Here is a 21755-nt window from a genome sequence, read left to right as displayed (position 1 = left end):
TTTCTTTCTTTCTTTCTTTTTTTTTTTGTTTTTTTCGAGACAGGGTTTCTCTGTGTAGCCCTGGCTGTCCTGGAACTCACTCTGTAGACCAGGCTAGCCTCGAACTCTTGAACTCAGAAATCCGCCTGCCTCTGCCTCCCAAGTGCTGGGATTAAAGGCGTGAGCCACCACTGCCCGGCCCTGAGATTCTTTCTTAAGCTACCTTTTCACCTCTGGCTCCTTGAAATTATTATAAAGTACAGCTTACATACAGTCAAATGTATCATTTGAGTTTATCAAGTGTATATGCTCCTGAGCCTCTGCTCTGAACTTTCTTTTCATGGGGTTCCTTGTCCGATACTCACTCCATGAGCATGTTAATTTCTGTCTGGGCCAGTTTTGCCTGCGGTTAAACTTTTGTGTACAGAGTTCTGAAGTGTGAACGTCTCTGCTTGAGCTCACAGATGCAGATGTTGGTCTGAGCATCGTTTACTTGCTCTCTTTGGTTGGAGTAGTGTTTCACTGGGGAGTCTGCTCAGTTACTGATGGTCTCTAGTTGTTGATTGCTTCTAGTTACTGACTGCTTCTAGTTGTTGTCTATAACAAAGTTGCTGTGAATATCTGTGTACCAGTCCTTTTGTAGACACTTGGAACTTCTCTTGGGTATATACGTAAAGGGAAAAGGGAAAAGGGAAAAGTTAACTTGGAAGAAATTGCCAACCATATTTATTGGGGTTTTGTGTGTATCTGTTTATGTTCATGTGTATAGCTGAGCCTGCAGGTGGGTGAAGAGGCCAGAGTCAATGTTGGTTGTCTTCTTGACTCACTTGCAGTTTCCACCACCACCACCCACCCACCCACCCCACCCCACCCCACCCCAACTAGCATATGGGGTTCTTTCCTGTGTCTTCGTCTTTGTTAGGAGTAGGGAAGGGTGAGGTTGGGTTCGGGTGTTTTAGTTTGCCTCTCTGATGCTATGGTAACAAAAGCAATTTGGGGAGGAAAGGGTTTATTTCACTTACAGGTCACAGTGCACCATCCAGGATGACCTAGGGCAAGAGCTGAAATAGGAACTGAAACAGAGACTACAGTGGGGCTTGCTTCATGGAGAGGCTTGCCCAGCTACCCTATATACTGACCAGGGATGGTACCACCCACAGTGGGCCAGGCCCTTCCACATTCGTTAGCAATTTAAAAAATGTCTCAGATACCATAGGGTACCATACAGATACCGTACTCTGATTGGGACAGTTCTTCAGTTGAGGTTTCTCTGCCCAAGTGACTCAGAAAGGCACAGAATTGTATTGTCCTGGTAAAAGGGACTTGGGAGGACCGAAGTAAAACTAAGCCAGTCCAGGAAAAACAAAGGATGTTCTTTTAAGGTCTTTTTTTTTTTGGGGGGGGGGGGGTGTTGCCAAGAGGAGAAAGTAGATCCAAGGTCAGTTGACATTATTAAGTTAGGCTAAGAAACACTGTGTTCTTTGCAATTTGGGTTAGGGCAGGTGTTTGGAAAGTCCCAGGGACATTGTTGGATAAGGGGCTTCTTAAAATTCCACAGAATAACGAGCCTGATTAGTATATGACCTACGGGACATGGCCATAGTGAGCTTTGGGTTTGAGCCCAGGGAAGCTGGGTGTGCTCTTTCCCTGCCTGCAGTTTTCCTTCAAGGACTTTGTTACTTGGAAATCTTGGTTTCTCCCACTTTGACGCTTTTCTGTGTTAATAGATGTTAATATTTTATGGTTCTTAGAAGTATAGGCTCATGTATATGTTCATGGCTCAGTTTCTTTCCCAACAAGTGGTAGTAATAGTATTTCTAATTTTAGCCATTCTAGTGGATGGGAAGTGCTACTTCACTGTGATTTAATTTGCATTGCTCTGATTTTGAATACTTCTTTTTCATGAGCTACAGGCCATTTATTTCCTTTTGTTAACTATCTTCAAGTCTTTAGTCCCAGTTTCCATTTAAAAAAAAAATATAAAGGTGATGTATTAATCTATGTGCTCCACAGAAGAAAAACACCATAATATTAGCATAGTGATGTTTTTAAAATCACTCTGAATTTTTCTGAAGGAAAATTATTAGAATGGCCTAGAATTGTGACTTGTCCAAATTGTTGTTTTGGTGAGACTTTAAACATAGGAGATGCTGGCAGTGGCGGCGGCGCACGCCTTTAATCCCAGCACTTGGGAGGCAGAGGCAGGCGGATTTCTGAGTTCGAGGCCAGCCTGGTCTACAGAGTGAGTTCCAGGACAGCCAGGACTATACAGAGAAACCCTGTCTTGAATAATCAAAAAAAAAAAAAAGAGATAAAGTATAATTAAGACCTTCTGATAAAGGTTCAGCTTTCTAATCTGTGGGTGAGAACTCATATAGAGCTGGTGACTAAATGTGGGGAGGTTAGCCACCCCCCCCCCAAAAAAAGTCGAATATTGTAGTTCATGATTGTGTTTGTTGCCTGGGTGGCTTCACTGCATTCTTTGGTTCTGAGCATACAGCCCAGCAGTTTCTACCATGTATGCCTCTCCATGTGCAATATTAGCCATCACTGCTTGAAACATCTCAGATTGCAGGGTTTTACTGCACATACAGTTCTCTTCTCTTGCAGAAACATTCTGTTTAATTATGGGAAGCAAAGACTTTTAGTAATATTTTCTGCTCCTGTTCTCAGCGTATGTATCCAATAGGCTGCCTTTGGATTATGTTCTGGTAGAATGTTTGATTTTAAAAATTACCAACTTGGGTTTGTTCAACAAAAGTCTTCGAATAGATTTTGCCTTGATATTGAGACAGAATTGGCAGTTTCACCCCTAGGTCCCAAGCAAGCAAGCAAACAAAAACCAAAATCTTGGAATTTCCAAAGATTAGAAAGTGAATACCTTTTTTAAAAGTGTGTGGAGAGGGCCCCCTTCAGGCAACCTCATGAAGTGCTTCACATTTCAGTATGGATTTAGCTTTGAATAAACACCATTATCCTGCAAGTTTAGTAATTTAGTATTCAAAATGTTGCCATTTTGAATAGGTAATATGTAATTGAAAGTTCAAAAGCTATAAAAAGGCATAGTCCCTCTTACCCTCCTTTGTTTCACGCTGGATCACCTGCTCTAAAAGTGTCCACTGCTGACCAGTTTCTTGACTTTTAGATATCAGTAGTTGCATGTATGTGTGTTTTAAGGCCCACATTAAAGCTCCGTGGTAGGGGCTAGGATGCTATCTCCATGGATAGGGATGCTTGCATGAAGGCCTGATGACTTGAGGTTGATCACTCGAACTCAGAAGGTGGCAGGAGAGAAAAGACCCGAGAGAGTAGTTCTTTGACTGCTACACATACAATAATGAAAACAAAACAAAACAAAAAAAAAACCCTCAAACTTTAAAATGGCATTTTTGTAATTTTTGAAATAACATAATTGAAACTAGGTCTGCTTGGTGAATTTAGAGTATTCTTAACAGCAGGTTCCCTTGACTTGCTTATTGTTGACTTGCTGTGAAAAGTGAAAAGGACTTTAAAGAATGTATCAATTTACCAGTTGAAAAGTCCTCCCCAGGTGCAAGTATAGAAAGAATCTTTGTCCCATACTGCTGTAGAGTGTGTGTGTGTGTGTTTTCATGATCTCAATCTGATACATCTGAAATTCTAGAATACGGTTAGGGAATATGCAGGTCTTTGGGGATCATAAATAATGTGTCATTTTTAGGAAAACTTGCCATTTTCATTTTCTTTCAAGAGAAGGGCATTGGCAACTTTCTACTTCAGTACTTTTCTGTAGAAAGTTTGGGAAAACTTGGGAGGAAATAAAGATCTACAGACTCTGCACCATATGACATTCAACAGTTTGTTCCCTTGAGATTAAGAGCATAGCCTGAAAATTGTGAATGGTTGCTAAGAAGCACATCAAATATTTTGCTTTTAGACCATCCCCATACCATTAACATAGCAAATGACCTGAGTGTTACATGTATTTTTAATTATAGATGCGTGCGCCCTACCCCCATGTGTGGGGAGGTCAGAGGATAACTTTGTAGAGTGGGTTCTGGTCATTAAACTTTGGTCCTAAGGCTTACATCATTGAGGGGCAAGTACTTTTACCTGGTAAGTTGTCTTAGCCCTATTTATTGAGGGAGACTCACAGTAGCTTAGGGTTGGCCTTCAGTTTTCTTTAGCTGAGACTGATCTTGAACTCTCGATCTTCCTTCCTCCACTCTGCCTCCAAGTGCTGGGATTATGTTCATGCCCAACTCCAGCAAAGTCACCTTGCAGCTTCTAAATTCTGGTGCTGCAGGCCTGTCTGATCTGAGCTGTGACGCTCCGTTGTATGGGTCGGGGAGCGACCCCTGGTGGCAGGCAGCGGAAGTGGGGTGGGCGGGAGTCCCGAGTCTGTGGCTGAGGCTGGCGCCAGCCTGGCCCCTGAATTCTTTATCATGCGTTCCCGGGTCGTAGCGGCTAGCCGGTTTTGAGCTGGCCCAGTGTACTCGGAGTTGGCTGAGTTGCTCCCTTTGCAAGACGTCTGGTCTCTGGCTGCGCGTGCCTGTATGTCTGGTTTCTTCCTTTGCAGGACAGTTGGTCCTAGTTGTGTGTGTTCGTGGGCCAGGTCTCTTCCCCTCCCTCTCTCTGCAGGGCAGCTGACCTCTGGTCGTGCGTGCCCGTAGGCTTGGCCTCTTTTGCGGAACGCTGGCCCCTGGCCGCCTCAGGGACGTCCCAGAGTTTGGACTTCCGGGGTTGGCTCCCAGTCTGCTGCTTGACACTCGCCAGGGCGTTTCCGTGCCCATGCATGGGCGCGGCCCTTTAAACTTCACTGTTTTTTAGACTTCGGGGGTGTGGTCACACTTTCTTTCTTCTGTACGTCGCAGTCACCCCAGACCCGCCGGGTCCTTCTCTTGCCCTGCTTTCCAGATGCTTTGGAGTCATGAGACGGGAGGGCGCGGGGACCCCTCTGATGGCCGAGGTGATCCGAGGTGAGTGCACAGGGCAGGATTTAGGATGGCTGGAGGAGCGACTTGCTGCCCCAGGAGCCGAACTGGCCTCCTTTCTGGGTCCAGTGACTTTGAGGGTAAACCTACACCTTAGTGTACTTGTGACCCCTGTGTCCTACAGCCTCTCCACCCACGCTGCGTGGGAGCTGGTGAAATTCCCAGTCGAGCTGCAGATCAAAGGTCATTTGTTGTTGGAAAGGACAAAGCCCAGTCATCCATTTGAATGCCACTGCAAAGAAGTTTGTTGCATTTACTAGTAGATACACGTGCAGGCGATCTGAGAGTAGAGGTACAGATTGAGAAGTTTAAATTACGATTGGAGAAAAGGACGTCTCAGATCCTGTTGTTTCTTAAAAGTTGGTCTAAAGCCGGGCAGTGGTGGCCTTTAATCCCAGCACTTGGGAGGCAGAGGCAGGCTCTGGTTCCTATTTAAAAAAAAAAAAGTTGGTCTAAAAAGAATATAAATATTTCAAAGGCTGCTCTTGATTTTTGTCAATGTTTTGGGTGTAGGTATCTAATTGCAGTTAAGATGTTGCCCTTTTTTCTGGAGGTTGGTGGGAGTAAGGGTGGATGGAGCCTTTGAACATTACTTAGCTTCTTGCTGAACTTCACAACCTATGACTGTATTCATGTAACCCAGATTCCACCCCAGTCTGGACTCGACTCTCATTTGCCTTGATTTTAAACAGTAATTTGTAAGAAACCCAAAGCAGTGATTCCAGCTTTAAAAAAAATACATATTCATGAGAATAATTGTATAAAAATACCTTGTGTTCTATAGTTGTAAACAGCAATATTGAAAGCATTCTTTGCTTTTTACTTTCAAAGATAGTTTCCTGCTGCTTTCATTTTCAGTGTGTCCCTCATAAACTTGATGCATGGTTATAGACTAGCCATCAGAAGTATGCCAAATTTCCTGAGACTTCTTAGTTTAGTTGCTCCAGAAACATAAACAGTACCACCACATGAAATATCACCTACTACCATGGGGACTTACTAAGATTAAGGCAATTTCTTCTTTAAAGCTTTGCTTATTTATTGATATTCACCAAAGAGACTTTTTGAAATTATACATTGTCACCTCTGCCATCTGAAACATGGGGGTGGAAGCATAACAAAAATCAAACAAGCCATCTTCGAATTCATCAGAAAAGAATTGGGTCTTGACCTGGGACACCTGTTTAAGAACTTGGAGAAAAGAACATTGCCATTTTCCATTTCAGATCGCCTTTGTTTTGCCATTCTCTACAGCAGACCAAAGAGTGCATCAAACGAACATTATTTCAGCATAGATAACGAGCTAGAGTATGAGAAGTAAGTATTGCCTCTTGGAAGACTCAAACTTTTAAAATTTCCCCTGAGGAATCCCTAGGTATATGTACAGATGATATAGCCTTGGAAAAATCTTATGTCTGATGAACACTTGCAGCTAGGTACTGTTTCAGATTTTTGGTAGCAAAATAGATCCTTGAAGATACAAAGAACCTTCATTTAAACTCTGATCCAAGCCGGGCAGTGGTGGCACATGCCTTTAATCCCAACACTTGGGAGGCAGAGGCAGCCAGATTTCTGAGTTCGAGGCCAGCCTGGTCTACAGAGTGAGTTCCAGGACAGCCAGGGCTACACAGAGAAACCCTGTCTCAAAAAAAAAAAAAAAACAAACAAACCTGATTCAATACTCTTAATAGTTTATACTGCAGAGCTGTGTGAAATACAAATGTGTAAAATACTGGTTTTGCTAGTGGAAAATATGTGTAAGAACAATTTTTTAAATTGAGGTTAGTTATTCTACACCTGAGTGTGTGTGTGTGTGTGTGTGTGTGTGTGTGTGTGTGTGTGTAGGGGTATGTTAGGGGAAGGAGGCAAGATCTGGTGCAAGTTAGCTGAGCTCTCTACTAATGAAGTGTACAACTCTAGCTCACTTGTTGCATGATTAAGTAGGTATTATTTACCAGAATATTCCTTCTGTTAGTATTAGTAGGGCAGGACCTTAGAATTGTATGGCCAGTGTTAATTTGGGTTGATGGATGCCCTCTTGCCATAATTGTAGGAGCGTTTACATTCAGAGCAGCTAAAATATATATACTTGTTTCTATTTATTTTTTTTAAAGCTTCTATGCGGATTTTGGACCACTCAATCTGGCCATGGTTTACAGATATTGTTGCAAGATAAATAAGAAGCTCAAGGTAAATCTTTTAACTCCAAGGTTTGACTGAAGTGATCACTCAGCAGTACTTTAGAGCAAGACAAAGGAGACCTCTCTCCTGTTTAAAAAATTTTTTAATTTGAAAGAATGTTTCCTCTTACAAAACAAAACCATTTGAGACCAGGCATGCTAGTGTACACCTGACTTCTGAGCACTCAGGTGAGAGATCCCAAGTTCAAGGCAAGCCTGTGCTAGACAGCAAGATCTTATCTTTAGAAAACAGAACAAGTTTACCAAGACACCAGTTGCCTACTGAAGTATGTTTTAGGATGCCTTGAAAACATGGCCAACATTTAGAAGGTGTGGTGGAGTGCACCTGCAGTCTCAGCACTCTGGAAGGATTGCTGTGAGATCACATGGTATACAGCGCTGTATGAGACTGTGTAGCCTGACCTATAGTGTGAGATTCTGTAAGTGGTGTTTCTCATTGTAGTGGTATTTAGCATGTGTACTTTATTTTTATTTTTCTGAGTCTGGAGAAATGGCTCAGCAGTCAAGAGCACTGGATACTCTTTCAGAGACCCACATTGTACACCATGACTGTCTGTCACTGGAATTCTAGAGGACATAATACCCTCTTCTGTCCTGTGTGCATCTGCAAACTTGTAGTACATACATGTATACATACAAGCAGAAGCACACATTAAAAATAATATTTTTCCTAAACTTACACTGCCATATATTTGTTTCCTAGAATATTTTCTGGGCCTTGAGACACACTTATGTGCAACCCAGGCTGACCTAGAAGTATCTGCATCCCTTCATGGATACACCAACACATGTAACATGTGTTTTCTAATTTTAATGGAATGAGTTATATTTGGGTTTCTTGGTTCCGGTTTGGGTTGAAGAAGCTCAAACAAAAAAATAACTCAAAGCGAAGGGCAGCTATTAACTAAGTCCCTTGTCTGACCTCATGGGAACTGAAACAGACAAGGGAAGTGCTTCCCTGCTTTGGCTAGCATTTCTCCTGCCTCCCTTTCAAAGAGAGTGCTGGTGAATGGCTGGGGAAAACAGACCTTGCCCTCTGAGCTGGAAACTCACTCTTCAATGTGAGCCTTTTCACATATGGCCAAGGAGTAAGAGAACCATGGATCAACAGTATGCCCTTGAGGACATACAGTGTATTCTTCTGATTGAACACAAACCCCATTCCTTTGTTTAAAATCTCAGAATTACTAATCGGACACTTAAGGGGTACCTTGCTGGGCATGATGACATGTGCCTTTGATCTCTGAGTTTGTAACCAGCCTGATCTACATAGTAAGTTCCAGGCTAGCTTCGATTACAAAGTGAGACTATGTCTCAGATTTTTAAAACTTACCTAGTCATTATAAACTGTCAATAGAAAATACTGAGTTTGTTATAGCAGGAATTAAAAGCAAACAAAATACAATGGATTAGCTACCAGAGAACTATACAAAACAAATAACATTTATTTTTGCTTAACACCATTACAAATTTATGGGTAAGGGAGATTTTTTCCCTCCTGAGCATCAACTGTATTCACTATATATTTAGACACAAGTGTAGACTTCTTCCTAGGCCTTCTTAGCTGTATAAACATCCATGGCCTTCTGTCTTTGGGTCCCCCTCCCCTTTTCCCTTGTCAGTGACAGTCTTTTGTTCCCACAGGGCCAAGAGGCTAAATATAATCCCCTCTCTTCCCATCTATTGTTCCTTTGCTTTAGTTTTGAAAGAGTGAGTCTATGCATGTGTGCACCTGCGAATGTACCTTCATGCCTAACCTGTTGGAGACTTTTATTCTTTAGAATAAATGAGCGCATTCCTTTCTAGTGACTTGCTGGAGGCATTGAAGAGGTGTTGAGCAGCCAGCCTAAGATCTCACTGCCCGCTGAGCTAGTGAGATTGACAGTGCCCTGGATGAAGAGGGTGCCAATGGCTGGCTGGCTTCTGTTTTTGTTTTTAATTGATTTAGGTCCCTTACTCCATATAAGCCACCACAGGAAAATACGCTCACACTGATTGATGTGCTGGAGACACTAGAAAATTCAAACAAGCATGGGCCAGCGAGATAAGCAATACATTCAAACATGCTGAACATACCCTGTTGCATCTTTACTGATGCATTTCACAGTAGTGAATAACCACTGGGGACCTGTTGGGTGGTGGTGGCTTCCTTTTCTTTTAACTCCTTGTTGAAGTTTAGCATACATAAGGAAACATACATATATCTCTAGTGTACATTTAGTTTTCATAAATTAAGAAGAGTCCTTTCAGCTGCTGTCTCATGGGATTATCTTTGCGATATATCCATTTAACTAGTGTTTTTTTTTTTCAAAGACTTTTTATTTTATGTGTGTGAGTGTTCTTTATGCTTGTATGTCTTTGCACCATGTATATGCAGTACCCTCGGATGTCAGAGTACATTGAATCCCCTGGAACAGGAGTTAGAGACAGATATGGCAGGTGGGTTTCTGGGACTTCAAGGCCAGCCTGGTCTACCTAATGAGTTCAGGCTAGGCAGTGCTAATAAGGAGACCTTGTCTCAAGGAAATAGGAATTCTTCAGGCCATTTCCCCAGCTTGTTGCATCTCCTGTTACAGGAAGACCTGCATTGTTGACTTTTCAGATTGGCACATCTATCCAGCTTCCTTTGTCACTAGCTGTGGATGCTGCCAATCTTACATCTCCTTAGAAAAACATGGCACTGTTGAGTGACAGTGGCCTCCAACGAGAACTTCAGTCCCCACAGACTCTGGATTCATCAGTCTTTGTTCTTTCTTGGCTCTATCCATCCATAGCTTTCTGAAATGATCCGATGGTTGGCCTGTCTTTAGGCATTCATCTGTTCACATTTCCCTTTCTCTCTTTTATTTTAAATAATTCTAATATCACAGTATGGCCCCTGGGATTTCAGGGCTTCAGGGTTGTGTTGTTCTTAGAGTTTTAATATTGAGATTGCTTGTGCATGTGAGATGTGGAATTTGTCACAAAGCAAAATTTTAGGAAACTTGAAGCGGTCAAGAAAATACTAACAACAGTTTGTTTTGATGCAGTCCATTACAATGCTGAGGAAGAAAATTATCCATTTTACCGGCACTGATCAGAGAAAGCAAGCAAATGCCGCCTTCCTTATCGGGTGTTATATGGTAAGTATCGCTGGGTCTAAAGGTCAGTCTGTGCACAGCTGTCCTGCTTTTACAGTCAGGCCTGGTATTTTGAAACTACTCTTTCCTAAGTATTGTCTTGGTTTGTTTCCAGAGGGCATGTGTTTGTTTGCATTTTGAAAATCATTTACCTCAGGAAGATTTATACACATGCTGCGTGGGGAGCATGTGTGACACTCAGGGTTACTGTGAACCTAGAACTTAAAAAATATTTTTTTTTTTAAAGTTTTTTGACTGACCTCAATGAAAAAAGTTGATAATCTTTTAAACCTTTAAGGTTAGTGAATATGCCCCCTGAAGCTGCTTTTATTAATTCATAATTTGTTTAGAGAGTTGTAGTCATTTCAGGGGTTTCAGATTTTCAAGCTTGGTGCCAAGCAGCCCTACACACTGAGCCATCTCTCCAGATACCACTATCCTCTTTAAAGATGTATTTATTTGTGTAAACATTTCTCTGTGAGTGTATGAGCATGTGTGTAGCTGTGTGCACATGTTGGGTATTATATCTGGAGTTACAGGCCTGCTCCCCCCACCCTATTATGTTATGTTAGCGCCAGGATCTGACCTCCAGTCCTCATGATTGTGCAGTAAGGCAGCAAGCGCTCTAACCACTGTGCCATCAGCCTGCTTTGATAGATTTGTTTGCTTACGCACGGGACCTTGACCTTAGGCTCATGCTAGGTATCTCTTTACACTGGGCTGCATCCCCAATACAGGCCTTATACCACATCATACTCCTTTCTGTCACATAGTTTGGTAATCTGTAGTTTACAAAAATTGGGTGGGTGGAATTTAGTTGAAATTGCACCTGAAAATTAGATTCTTTTAGATGTTTAGGGTGTCTTGTTACCAGCTGCCTAGGGCTGTCTGGTTGTCTTTTTCTGGCTATGCTCAGAAAAGTAGTGGAGAGAAATGTTTCAGAGAAAACTTCAAACTTCAAATTTTAGTACTTTATCCATGAAGGTCTGAGATACAGGAAGTGAATTGTGTCTGTTGAAGTCCGGATTCTTCAGCTGAGTTGTTTCTTGGTGTTTCTTATGCTGGCAGCAAGTCCTTAAACAAAAGGAAAAAGAGAAAGAAATGCTAGAGAACTTGTTGCTCTTGTAGAGTGCCTGAGTTCGAGTCCCAGAACCCATGTTGATTACTCATAACTAGTGCCTGTAACTCCACTTTAAGAGAACCAACATCCTCTTTCGGCCTCTGGGGCACCTGCATGCACATGTACTTATGCAGAATTAAAAATAAAATAAACCTCATTTTGAGAAAGGGTCTCACTTGGGAGGCAGAGGCAGGCGGATTTCTGAGTTTGAGGCCAGCCTGATCTACAGAGTAAGTTCCAAGACAGCCAGAACTATACGGAGAAACCCTGTCTTGGAAAAAAAAAAAAAACAAAAAAACAAAACAAAAATAGAAGAGGCAGGGTCTCACTGTATAGCCCTGTCTGGCCTGTAATTCACTTTATAAACCAGACTCAGATTCACAGAGATTCCTCTACCCTTTTCTCTATTTTAATAATTAAAACTTTATGATAAAGAATTTGCAGGAAAAATAATTCATGCGGCAAGAGTCACCATTTTTAAAGAGAGACACACAGACACTCGCGCGTGCACACACACAGACACACACATACACACACGGCACACAGTGGGGGGGGGAAGGGGAGAGTGCATATATATGGCATGGCACATGTATAGAGGTCAGAAGACATCTTGCTGGAGTCAGTTCTTTCCTTCTATCATACAGGTTCTGGAGATCAAACTTAGGTCATAGGCCTTGGTGGCAAGGAGCTTTATCTACTGAGCTATCTCACTGGCTTGGCAGGTGGCTGGCTTAACTATGACTTTGGTTCCATTATTTGGCCAACTCATCTGGGGAGGGGGAGCCCTGACAGAGAAAGTGACATTAGGATTATCAGGGTTCACAAAACATTAATGGCAACCTGGAGAATCAGTCCTCAGTGTGACAAAAACTTCTAAGCTGTTTGTGGGGTCTTCCTGACATACTGTCTAGGAGAGAGCCTGCATGGCCGGGACAGTTCCACCTCAGGAACAGGGCCCATACCTAACCAGGCTTCCCTCAGAATCAATCTCGTTCCACTGTCATTTAAATCTCTATTTGCCACATTGTCTGAAGCCAGTGACTGCAACTCCTGGGTGGAGAACCTTTCAGAAAATGGCAGAGAAGAGAGAAGTATGGTGGAATCATAGGGTTAAAACCAGAAAGAAAGTACTGGATAATTTTGTAAATATGAAGTTGTTCTTGCTGTGGTGGTTTCGTGTGTGTGTGTGTGTGTGTGTGTGTGTGTGTGTGTGTGTGTGTTTTGTTTTGTTTTGTTTTTCCAAGGTAGAGTTTCTCTCTGAAATAATTGTGGCTGTCCTGGAACTCCCTCTGTAGACTAGGCTGACCTTGAACTCACAGACCTGCCTACTTCTGCTTCCTGCTTTGGTAGTGCCCCGCTCATTCTTCTGTTTTAATTTGTTGGTTCTGTGGATTAAATTCAGGGCCTCCAGCATCTAATCAAGCAGTACACCTAGCCCATGGCTGCTATTTTTCAACAATGAATGAGAAAGATAACTTCTTGTATTTGTGGACAATGTCTTGATGTTATTTGGTCCATTTTGATGCACCTTTGATTTTGCTAATGGTTATATTTGGGCACACAGAACCTTAGTTTTGTTTCTGTGTTTTCATGGTCAATATGTGGATTTAGAATTCCTCTGAGAGGTTCAGTCTTGCATATCAGTGTTGATTCCATGGTTAAGCATTTGCCAGGCATACTGGCTGGTTTTGTGTGTCAATTTGACACAACTGAGAATCATCAAAGAAGGAGCCTCAGCTGAGGAAATGCCTTCATGAGATCCTGCTGTAAGACATTTTCTCAATCAATGGGGGAGGGTCCAGCCCATGGTGGGTGGTGCCATCCCTGGGCTGGTGGTTCTGGGTTCTATAACAAAGCAGGCTGAGGAAGCCAAGGGCAGCAAGCAGCACTCCTCCATGGCCTCTGCATCAGCTCCTGCCTCCAGGTTCCTGCTCTGCTTGAACAGTGCCAAGAAAGTGTAAGCCAAATAAACCCTTTTCTCCCCAGCTTTGTCTTAGTCTTAGTGGTTTTGTCATGGCAGTAGAGACCCTACAACACCAGGGAAACTGGATAGATTTGGATATTTATCAAGTTTATTACTCTGCTCATATAGCAGTTTGTGCGAAGACCAGAGTTTGTGGTCGTGATAGGTGTCTTTCAGGCCACGATAAGTGGGCTAATGGGGGAGCTTGGAGTGGTTATAATGCTTGGTGGGGAAGCAGGAGAAAGACTTCCAATAAAAGAAAGTTATTAATAGTAGGAAAGAGTGTTGACACGTGATAAAGATTTCAAAAGATAAAACACCTAAGTGAGCAAGGCATCTTTTGGTTGAGCCAGTTTAGTACTCTGGTTAAAGTTGTGTAGAGATGAGTTAACTCCTAGGAACTGAAGTCTTGATAACTTTTCCTGGAGTTGTTGAAGTTTGGAGGTAGCATAAAGCTTGAGCAGAAATGTTGAAACAAACCAAAGACTAGAAAGAATTTTTCAGCTCAGCAGTAGGTTGAATATGTGCCTAGCATGAAAGAGGCCCTGAGTCCCATGCAGGGGAAAAAAACAAAACAAAACCCTGAACCCAGGTGGCGAATCTCTCTCACCTGACTGTTTCTCAGAGTTCCTCTCTCTTTGCCAGATGTCCCACCTTCTAATCCTGCCTCACCTTATTGGCCATTAGATTTTTCTTGGTGATGCTTTTACACAGTGTACAAGAGATTATCCCTACACTCGTGTAAATAATTGACCACAGCTACACATGCCTGTAACCCTATCGTTGAGCAGTGGAGACAGGTGAGTCTCCAGTTCAGTGACAGACTTTGTCACAAGTTAGATATAGGAAGACAACTGATGTCTTCCTTTGGCCTCTCCATATATGTGGACAGGTAGGTATGCACGCACCCACACAGACATACACACATATACATATGCACCCATAGGTACATATATTTGCATACATTTCACAAATACAATATGCTTCCTTTTTTAAGTCTTTAAAAAAAACCTTTATCAATACAAGACTCTTTAGTCATCTGGAAGCCAAATTTCCTAAGGAAAATGTAAAATGAGTAGCTTTGCTATTTGTGCAAATAAAAATTTTTAGGCTAGTCAGTGGTGGTGTGCACTTTTACTGCCAACAGCAGTTGGGAGGCAGAGGCAGGCAGATCTCTCTGAGTTCAAGGCCAGCCTAGTCTACAGAGTAAGTTCTAGGACAGCCAGGGCTAAAAAGAGAAACCCTGACTTTAAAAAAAAAAAAAAAGGTTTTTTTAATAGCTACAAAACAATTTTATTTGTTTAAGAATTTTTAAACAAGGGTCAGTGGGTTTTGAACATACTTGCTCAACATTTTACAAAATGCTTATCAACTTCCCTTTTTAAAAAAAAAAAAAAAAGATTTATGTATATAGGTGCTTGCCTTCTGGTATGTGTGTGCTCTATGTATGTGCCTGATACCGTCACAGGTCAGAAGAGGGTGTCAGATCCCCTGAAACTGGAGTTCTGGTTGTTAGCTGCCGGGTTGCTGGGACCTGAACTTGGGTTCCCTGAAAGAGCAGCAAGCTTTCATAACCGCTGAGACATTTTTCCAGCTCCCATGTTTAGTTTTGTGTTTTGTTTTCTCTTAACTTTGGATTAAACTAGGACTTAATGCATGCTGACTAGGTGCTCTACCATTGTGTTATTTGTGTATTTATGTGCTTGTACACACCATGGTACACATTTGGAGGTCAGAGGACAACTTTAAGAAGATGTCCACCACTTGGGACCCAGGGATCAAGCTGAGATTGTCAGCCTTAGTGGCTAGTTCCTATATCCACTGAGCTATCTTGCTGTCTTGAGATCTGCTTTTAAAATTAAAAACAGTTAACATTCTGTCTTACTGGTTATTATCTGTGGTTACATCCTCCTGTTAAGCTTTCCTACTGGCTGCCTCATCTCTTCCTTAGGTTATATATACTTTGAGGTCAAAACTTGTAACATTTTTGTCTGTTAAAAAAAAAAAAAAGTGTAGACTTCATGACACAGCAGAGTACTTTTACCTTGTAGCTTACAAATTTGCTCTCTTCCATGGTTAATAAATTACTCTGGAAGAGTTAATTGTGGTAACTTGTAAGTTCCCTGGTAAATATTTATCATTGTATTTTTTTAAGCAGTTCTTAACAGTCCTTAGAATGGCTTACCTTTTAAGCAGTCATATGGAAAATTATGGTCCTAATTAATTCCTGAGACTGTTCTTGCTCAGCAGTCTGTGAGTAGAATCCCACAGTATGAGAACTGAAGCTGAGAACTTTAGGGCTTTAATGGTGAATTTTTGGCCCTCTGGTCCACTTTTTAAGGAATTTCATTGTTTTGGATTCTGAGTAGTCAGCTAAGGTGGCTTCAGGGCAAAGGAACTGGATGTGAAGTTGGGCTAAGACTGGTATCTGGAAGCTGAGGGCCAGATTGCATTCAGCCAACAGTGCAGATGGTGCAGTGGAGACCATAAGGGAGAGCCAGGTGGATGGACACAGGCTCTGTAAACACTCTCCCGTGTAAACCTCCTCCTCATGCGTTGTAAGAGGCAGAGAGAACAACCAGGCAACTGTAAACACAGCAGCCAAGCCCCAGAAAGAAGCCATAGGTACAGCACCTCAGCTGCGCCAGGATGGAGTGAGTTGCTGCTCCCAGCTCATCAGGCTTACATCTCTATCCACTCTAGTAAGCACCCCAGACACTGTGGCTCCTGGGATGTTAATTGAGCCGGTGTTAACTTTGACCCTTTGACCATGTGCGATTCTCCTTTGCAGATCTGTTGCTCTTATCTTCATTTCAGTCCTGGTTTTAGGCAGGATGGTTTCCTGTCTATAAATAAGGGCTGAGCAGTGACCTCCTATCAGTAACAAGCAGGGTGATCCCAGATGAGCAGCTAATGCCTCCTTTGGAGAAGATCAGTCTGCAAGGGTTATGTAACTCACAGAGTATTTTTAAATGGTTGTAGCCCTCCACCCCCATTCCATGTTTAAAAATTGAGATCACAGTGCTAGGGATATAGTTCTTTTCGAGAGTACTTGCCTTGTGGGCAGCAAGCCTTGGGTTTGATTTCTAATAGTGAATGAACCTGGTGTGATGTGTGTGCTTATAATCCTTAACTCTTGGGAGTTAGATAGAGACAGGAGTATCAAGAGTTCAGTCTAGACGACATGAGACTGTTCGTAAAAAACAAAACAAAAACAAACAAATGAAGATCTTTCTTTAAAAAAAAAAAATCAAGATGTGCTGGGCATAGTGGCATATGCCTTTAATTCCAGCCCTGTAAAGGCAGGCGCAGATCTTTTTAAATTCGAGGCCAGCCTGGCCTACATAGCAAGTTACAGGCCAGCCAAGGTAACATAATAAGATCTTGCTTCTAAAGACAACAAAATGACTAAACATTTTTATATACATGTATGAAACTATCAGAAAAAAAAATCAAAGAGTTTTGCTTTTTGTTTTTGTTTAACTGTAGCAGTGTTCAGGGCTTATACCCAAGTCCAGCTCATTCATTTTTACAAGCTTGTTTCTGTAGAGAGGAATATCTATCTATCTGTCTGTCTATCTATCTATCTATCTATCTATTTGCCTGTTTGCTTGCTTGCTTGTTTATTTTGTGGTGGTTTGGAGGCCATGTTTCTCTCTGTAACAGCCCCTAGCTGTCTTAAAAGTCACACTGTAGACCAGGTTGGCCTCAAACCCAGAGTTCCACCTACCTCTGTCTCTCGCATGCTAGAATACTATACTCAGCTGGTAACAGGCATTTGATATTCCGGATTTCAAGTTCCTATACCTAAAGTAAGGACAGCTGTAATATGGATATAAGTAAGAGTAATTAACAAAGCTAAGGCTATTGAAATATAAGGCCATCTGACTGATTTTTATTTTTTATTGTTTTTGTTTCCCTTTGAAGCAGGGCAGAGCTTTGTAGCTCAGGATGATTTCAGACTCAATTCTCTTGCCTTGGCTTCCCTGCTACTGAGATAACAGGCCTGTGCCACCATACCTGGCAATCTGATTAGTTTAAAAAAAAAAAAAAAAAGAGTTAGGGGCTGGGCTCAGTTGCTAAAGTAGTTGAGGATCTGAGTTTGATTCCCTGAACCCATATACAAGAAGCTGGATGTTGTGGTAGGCACAAAGTCACAATGCTGGAGGTTGGAAGCAGGAGGATTTCTGATCATCACTGTAGCCTAATTGAGCTTCAGGACAATGAGAGACTCGGTCTCCAAAGAGGGTGACACCTGAGATTGTCTTCCAGCTTCCACACACGCATACAGCACACACACACATCAAAAGAAAAACCAACTGTGAAATTTTTTGTTCGTAGTTTTGTAAATCTGTGTTGTGTATATTCTGCTTCTGCCTATCTTTTAGCAGCTGAATATGAACTTGTATTGATTTTGTGCACATGCTGTGGTAATTTGGAGAGAGTTTTGTTTTGTTTTTGTTTTAAACTCAGTCAAATTCTTGGCACATGAAGGACTGTGTCATCTGGCTGACATGTGAAAATAGTTACAGGAGCTTTTAAAGGCTGCAAACATTGTGACATTTTCTGCATAAAGAGTATTTGCAGATAGTTTATTGGTTTCTCCTGTGGCTGTGTTGGTTGTTGGGACCCAAATGCCTTTTGTTGTTCTTAAGTCTGGCTCAGTAACTGGAGTTCTGTTTGGTCTCGACACATTATCAGAGCCTCTCTTAAGTGTGGAGATGAAGCTTCAAAGTAAGTATAAGAACAGAAATAAGAAACACATGTTTAGTTGGGCTTTGTTGCTGGAGGCCAAGCTTGTCAGAATTAAAACCATGCACGATGGAGTAAGGATGCTTCTCTAGGTATGAGTCCTTCTGTCACATAGGAGCACCTTCCAGTATTCCAGGGTCACAGGCCCTCACAAGACCCAGAACTTGTTATCAGAGACCTTAAAAAAAAAAGATGTGAAGTTGTCTAGAAAGGACCCTTATGTTCTGGTTTTCTGCCTGTACCAGAGAGCTGAGTACTCAAGCTGGCTTTGTGCTTCTGGCCTTAGGCTTTCTGCTTCAATTCCCAAGTAGCTAGAGCCACAATCTCTGTTTATCTGTCTCTCACTTTCTACCCCCTTATCTCCCCCTCAACCTCGGCACCTTCTCTCCCTCCCTCCCTCCCTCCCTCCCTCCCTCCCTCCCTCCCTCCCCCCCATATACCACCATTCATTGCTGGCTGTTGTTTCATTGATTTAAAACGGACCTTGAAAAACCCTACTGTCTTATTTCTTACAATATTTTATGTATGTTTATTTCACATGTATATATTTGTGTATTTATGGAGGCCAGACAATCACTTTTGAGATTTAGTTCTCTCCACCTTGTGAATACCGGGAATCAAAGGCAGGCTTTGTAGCAAGCACTTTCACCTGCAAGACCATCTTTCTACAGCTGCTTAATTTTTCCTTTATGATTTCTGTTTCTGCACAGAAATGAGTGGCCGCATCACATCTCTCCAGTGGTCAATGTCATTTTTCAGTTGTTCTATTTATCTGCTTTTATAAACCGAGTTGTTTCCTTACTGTTGGGTGTGCTGCTACATGACCTAGTGATGCCTAAGTCACCTCTGGAGTTAGTGACTTAACAGTAAATAACCAGGTTTTTTCAAATACCTATTTATTCACTTTACATCCCAATATCCACTTCCTCCCCCCCCCCACTGTTTGTTTTGATAAAGAGTCTTATATAGTTCATGTCCTGTTTTATGTGGTGCTGGAGACAGAAGCCAGGACTTGGCATGCTGGATAAGCACTCTTTCAACTGAATTACATCCCCAGCAACCATTCTCTTAAGTTTCCTTAGGTTAGGAGTTGGGAGTTGCTTCTCTTCAGCAGGTCAGGTTCTCATTCTTCTGGTCTTTGGTTATCTGAATGATTGTTTCCAGAGGTGGCTCTCGCACATCCCTGGTAAGCCACTGTTGAACTTTAGCTGGAGACACTCTTCACTGTGTGATCTGCCCCCCAAATGACAGAATTGGGACAAAATTGCCCCAGAATGAGGGATCTCAGGAAAAGCAAGGCAAAGACACATTCTCTATGACCCCATCCCAGAAGTTCTATTCTGTCAGGTCATTTTTCCTTCCTTTTTAAACATTTTTATGTATGTATGTATAATGTATGTATGTATGTGCGTGCACGGGAGTTTTGTCTACATGTCTGACTGTGTATCACATGTGTTCAGTGCCCTTGGAGGCCAGAAAATGATGTATGGATTCCCTGGAATTGAACCATTATGTGGCACCATGTGTCTGTTGGGAGTAAAACCTCTGAGAGTGCGCTTAAGATCTGGCTTAGATGTTAAGAGCACTGTCTGTTCTTTTAGAGGTGTTGAGTTCAATTCCCAGCAACCACAAGGTGGCTCATAACCAGCTATACCGGGATATGATGCCCTCTTTTGGCGTACAGGCAAAACACTGCATACATAATAAATAAGTGAACAAATACATCAATAAATCTTGGAGGGGGGATGCTAGAGTAAAAAGGGTTCTCTGGAAGAGCAGCTCCTAACCACCGAGCCAGCTTTTCAGCCCTAGACTTCTGTCATTTCTGTAATTTCTGACAATTCGGGAGGGCAGATTGAAGGTGGAAATACAAGGAGCTAAGGTTTAGTTGGGACTGTCTTGGAATATGACTGTCACAGTAGCTAATCTTTTTCTGGGTAATCATCTGTTTCTTGACTTCAAAATAGCACCATGACATTCGAGTGGGCATTCTATATACATAGCTTCTGATATAAATATCCTGAAAGAATTTGCTGAGGCATTTCTTGTGTCTAAATAAGCAGCAGTGATATATTATAAAATTGTGTTGATTTAGAGTTTGCTAAACTGAACACTTGTTTTAGTATAGAAATCACTTAATAAGATTCCTCCTAAGAGGCACATTGAGAATAGCTTCACATGGGAAAGTCTTCTCATCAGAAAAATGAGTTGCTTTGAAAGCAAAAGCCGCAGATGTTTTTTAAAAGATTTATTTCTGAAGCTGAGCATGCCTTTAATTCTAGCACTTAGGAGGCAGAAGCAGGCAGATCTCTGAGTTCCAGGCCAGCCTGGTGTACAGAGCGAGTTCCAGGATGGCCAGGATTACACAGAAACCCTCTCTTGAAAAACAAACAGCAAAAAGGATAAGGGTTTGCCTGTATGTGATTATGTGCACCACACCACACGCATACAGTGTTTGTGCATGGAGTGCAGAGAAGGTGTCAGATCCCCTGGATTTAGAGTTATCCATGGTCTTGAGCTACCAACTGGGAACTGAACCCAAGTCCTCTGCAAATTCAGCAACTGCTCTTAACAACTGAACCATCTCTCCATCCTGCTAACAAATATTTAATAGTTATGTACAGAGGTTTAGATTAAATCTCTAAATTTCTTTCATGTTTAGGGTTAAGTCCTAACTATTTTTTGTATAGTCATTCCCCAAACAGATTTAAAATACAGTTTTTTTAAAATTCATTGGGAATCTGGAGTATTCTCTCACTGCCAATAAGGAAAAAAAATACTGCATTACTCTATTCTTTGAATTGAACTTGTGTTCTAAGACTATCCCACAGTTATTAAAGAATTAAAGACCACTTTGTTTTGAAGTTTCAAAGGAAATCAGGGCACTACCCTTTTGGTATTTAAAGAAACCAAGAAGCTACAGTCTTGTGGAATAAAAAATGCCTTAAATTGATGTTTAAGGAAAAATGTGTATATTTTTGTATAGAGAGGGTGATGATCTTGGAAAGCTAGAGAAATTCTGAATTAAAGATTCTCTGGATTTCATTTGAATTATATTGTATACACACACATTCATGGATACACAGTAAACCCAGCTCTTTTACCTTAGGAACTTACAGGTACTTACTTTGCTTTAACATGTTTGTTAAGGTGATTCATTAAGGAATATACTGTCTTAGAGGGTTTTTTTCCCCTCCTTGATAATTCTGTTTATTATAACTCTTGTAGCCTTCAGGAGATCTCTTGTCGGAAGTGTCATTCAGTTATAGTATGATATCTGATTTGATCACTAATGAAAGTTGCTGTGAATGCTCTATATAGGGTGTTCCAGGCTAAGCCACAGGGCTACATGGTGAACTCTTACCAATCAGTCAGTCAGTAATAGGGCTACAGGTGAACTCTTAATCAGTCAATCAATTAATCAGGCCAGCCACAGGCTACATGATGAACTCAATCAATCAGTCAGTCAATTAGTCAGTCAGGCTAGCCACTGGGCTACATGGGGACCTTTATCAAGGAAGGAAGGAAGGGAGGGAGGGAGGAAGGAAGGAAGGAAGGAAGGAATGAAAGAAGGGAGGGAGGGAAGAAGGAAGGATAGAAGGAAGGAAGGAAGGAAGGAAGGAAGGAAGGAAGGAAGGAAGGAAGGAA

At 41.8% G+C, this 21755-nt stretch overlaps 1 protein-coding gene across 7 annotated transcripts in view; it reads left to right on the top strand.

Annotated features, from left to right (window-relative positions):
- The window catches only part of Cdc14b (cell division cycle 14B), an 85134-nt gene that overhangs the window by 23177 nt on the left and 40202 nt on the right, over positions 1 to 21755 (top strand). For 4 of the 7 annotated variants that reach the window (XM_028781223.1, XM_028781226.1, XM_028781222.1 and 1 more), the window contains exons 2-4: positions 6179 to 6269; positions 7067 to 7142; positions 10183 to 10275. In XM_028781223.1, coding sequence (XP_028637056.1) covers positions 6179 to 6269; positions 7067 to 7142; positions 10183 to 10275 — 260 coding nt within the window. Of the gene's footprint in view, positions 1 to 4760; positions 4938 to 6178; positions 6270 to 7066; positions 7143 to 10182; positions 10276 to 21755 lie in introns of those variants that run through there. The other 3 variants (XM_028781227.1, XM_028781225.1, XM_028781228.1) reach the window with 3 other exon arrangements.

Source organism: Grammomys surdaster, unplaced genomic scaffold, assembly GCF_004785775.1.
Source record: "Grammomys surdaster isolate TR1022 unplaced genomic scaffold, NIH_TR_1.0 375, whole genome shotgun sequence".
Classification (NCBI taxonomy): Eukaryota; Metazoa; Chordata; class Mammalia; order Rodentia; family Muridae; genus Grammomys; species Grammomys surdaster.
The sequence above is the reverse complement of the archived record's forward strand: the minus strand, read 5'-3'. Positions and strand labels throughout refer to the sequence as shown.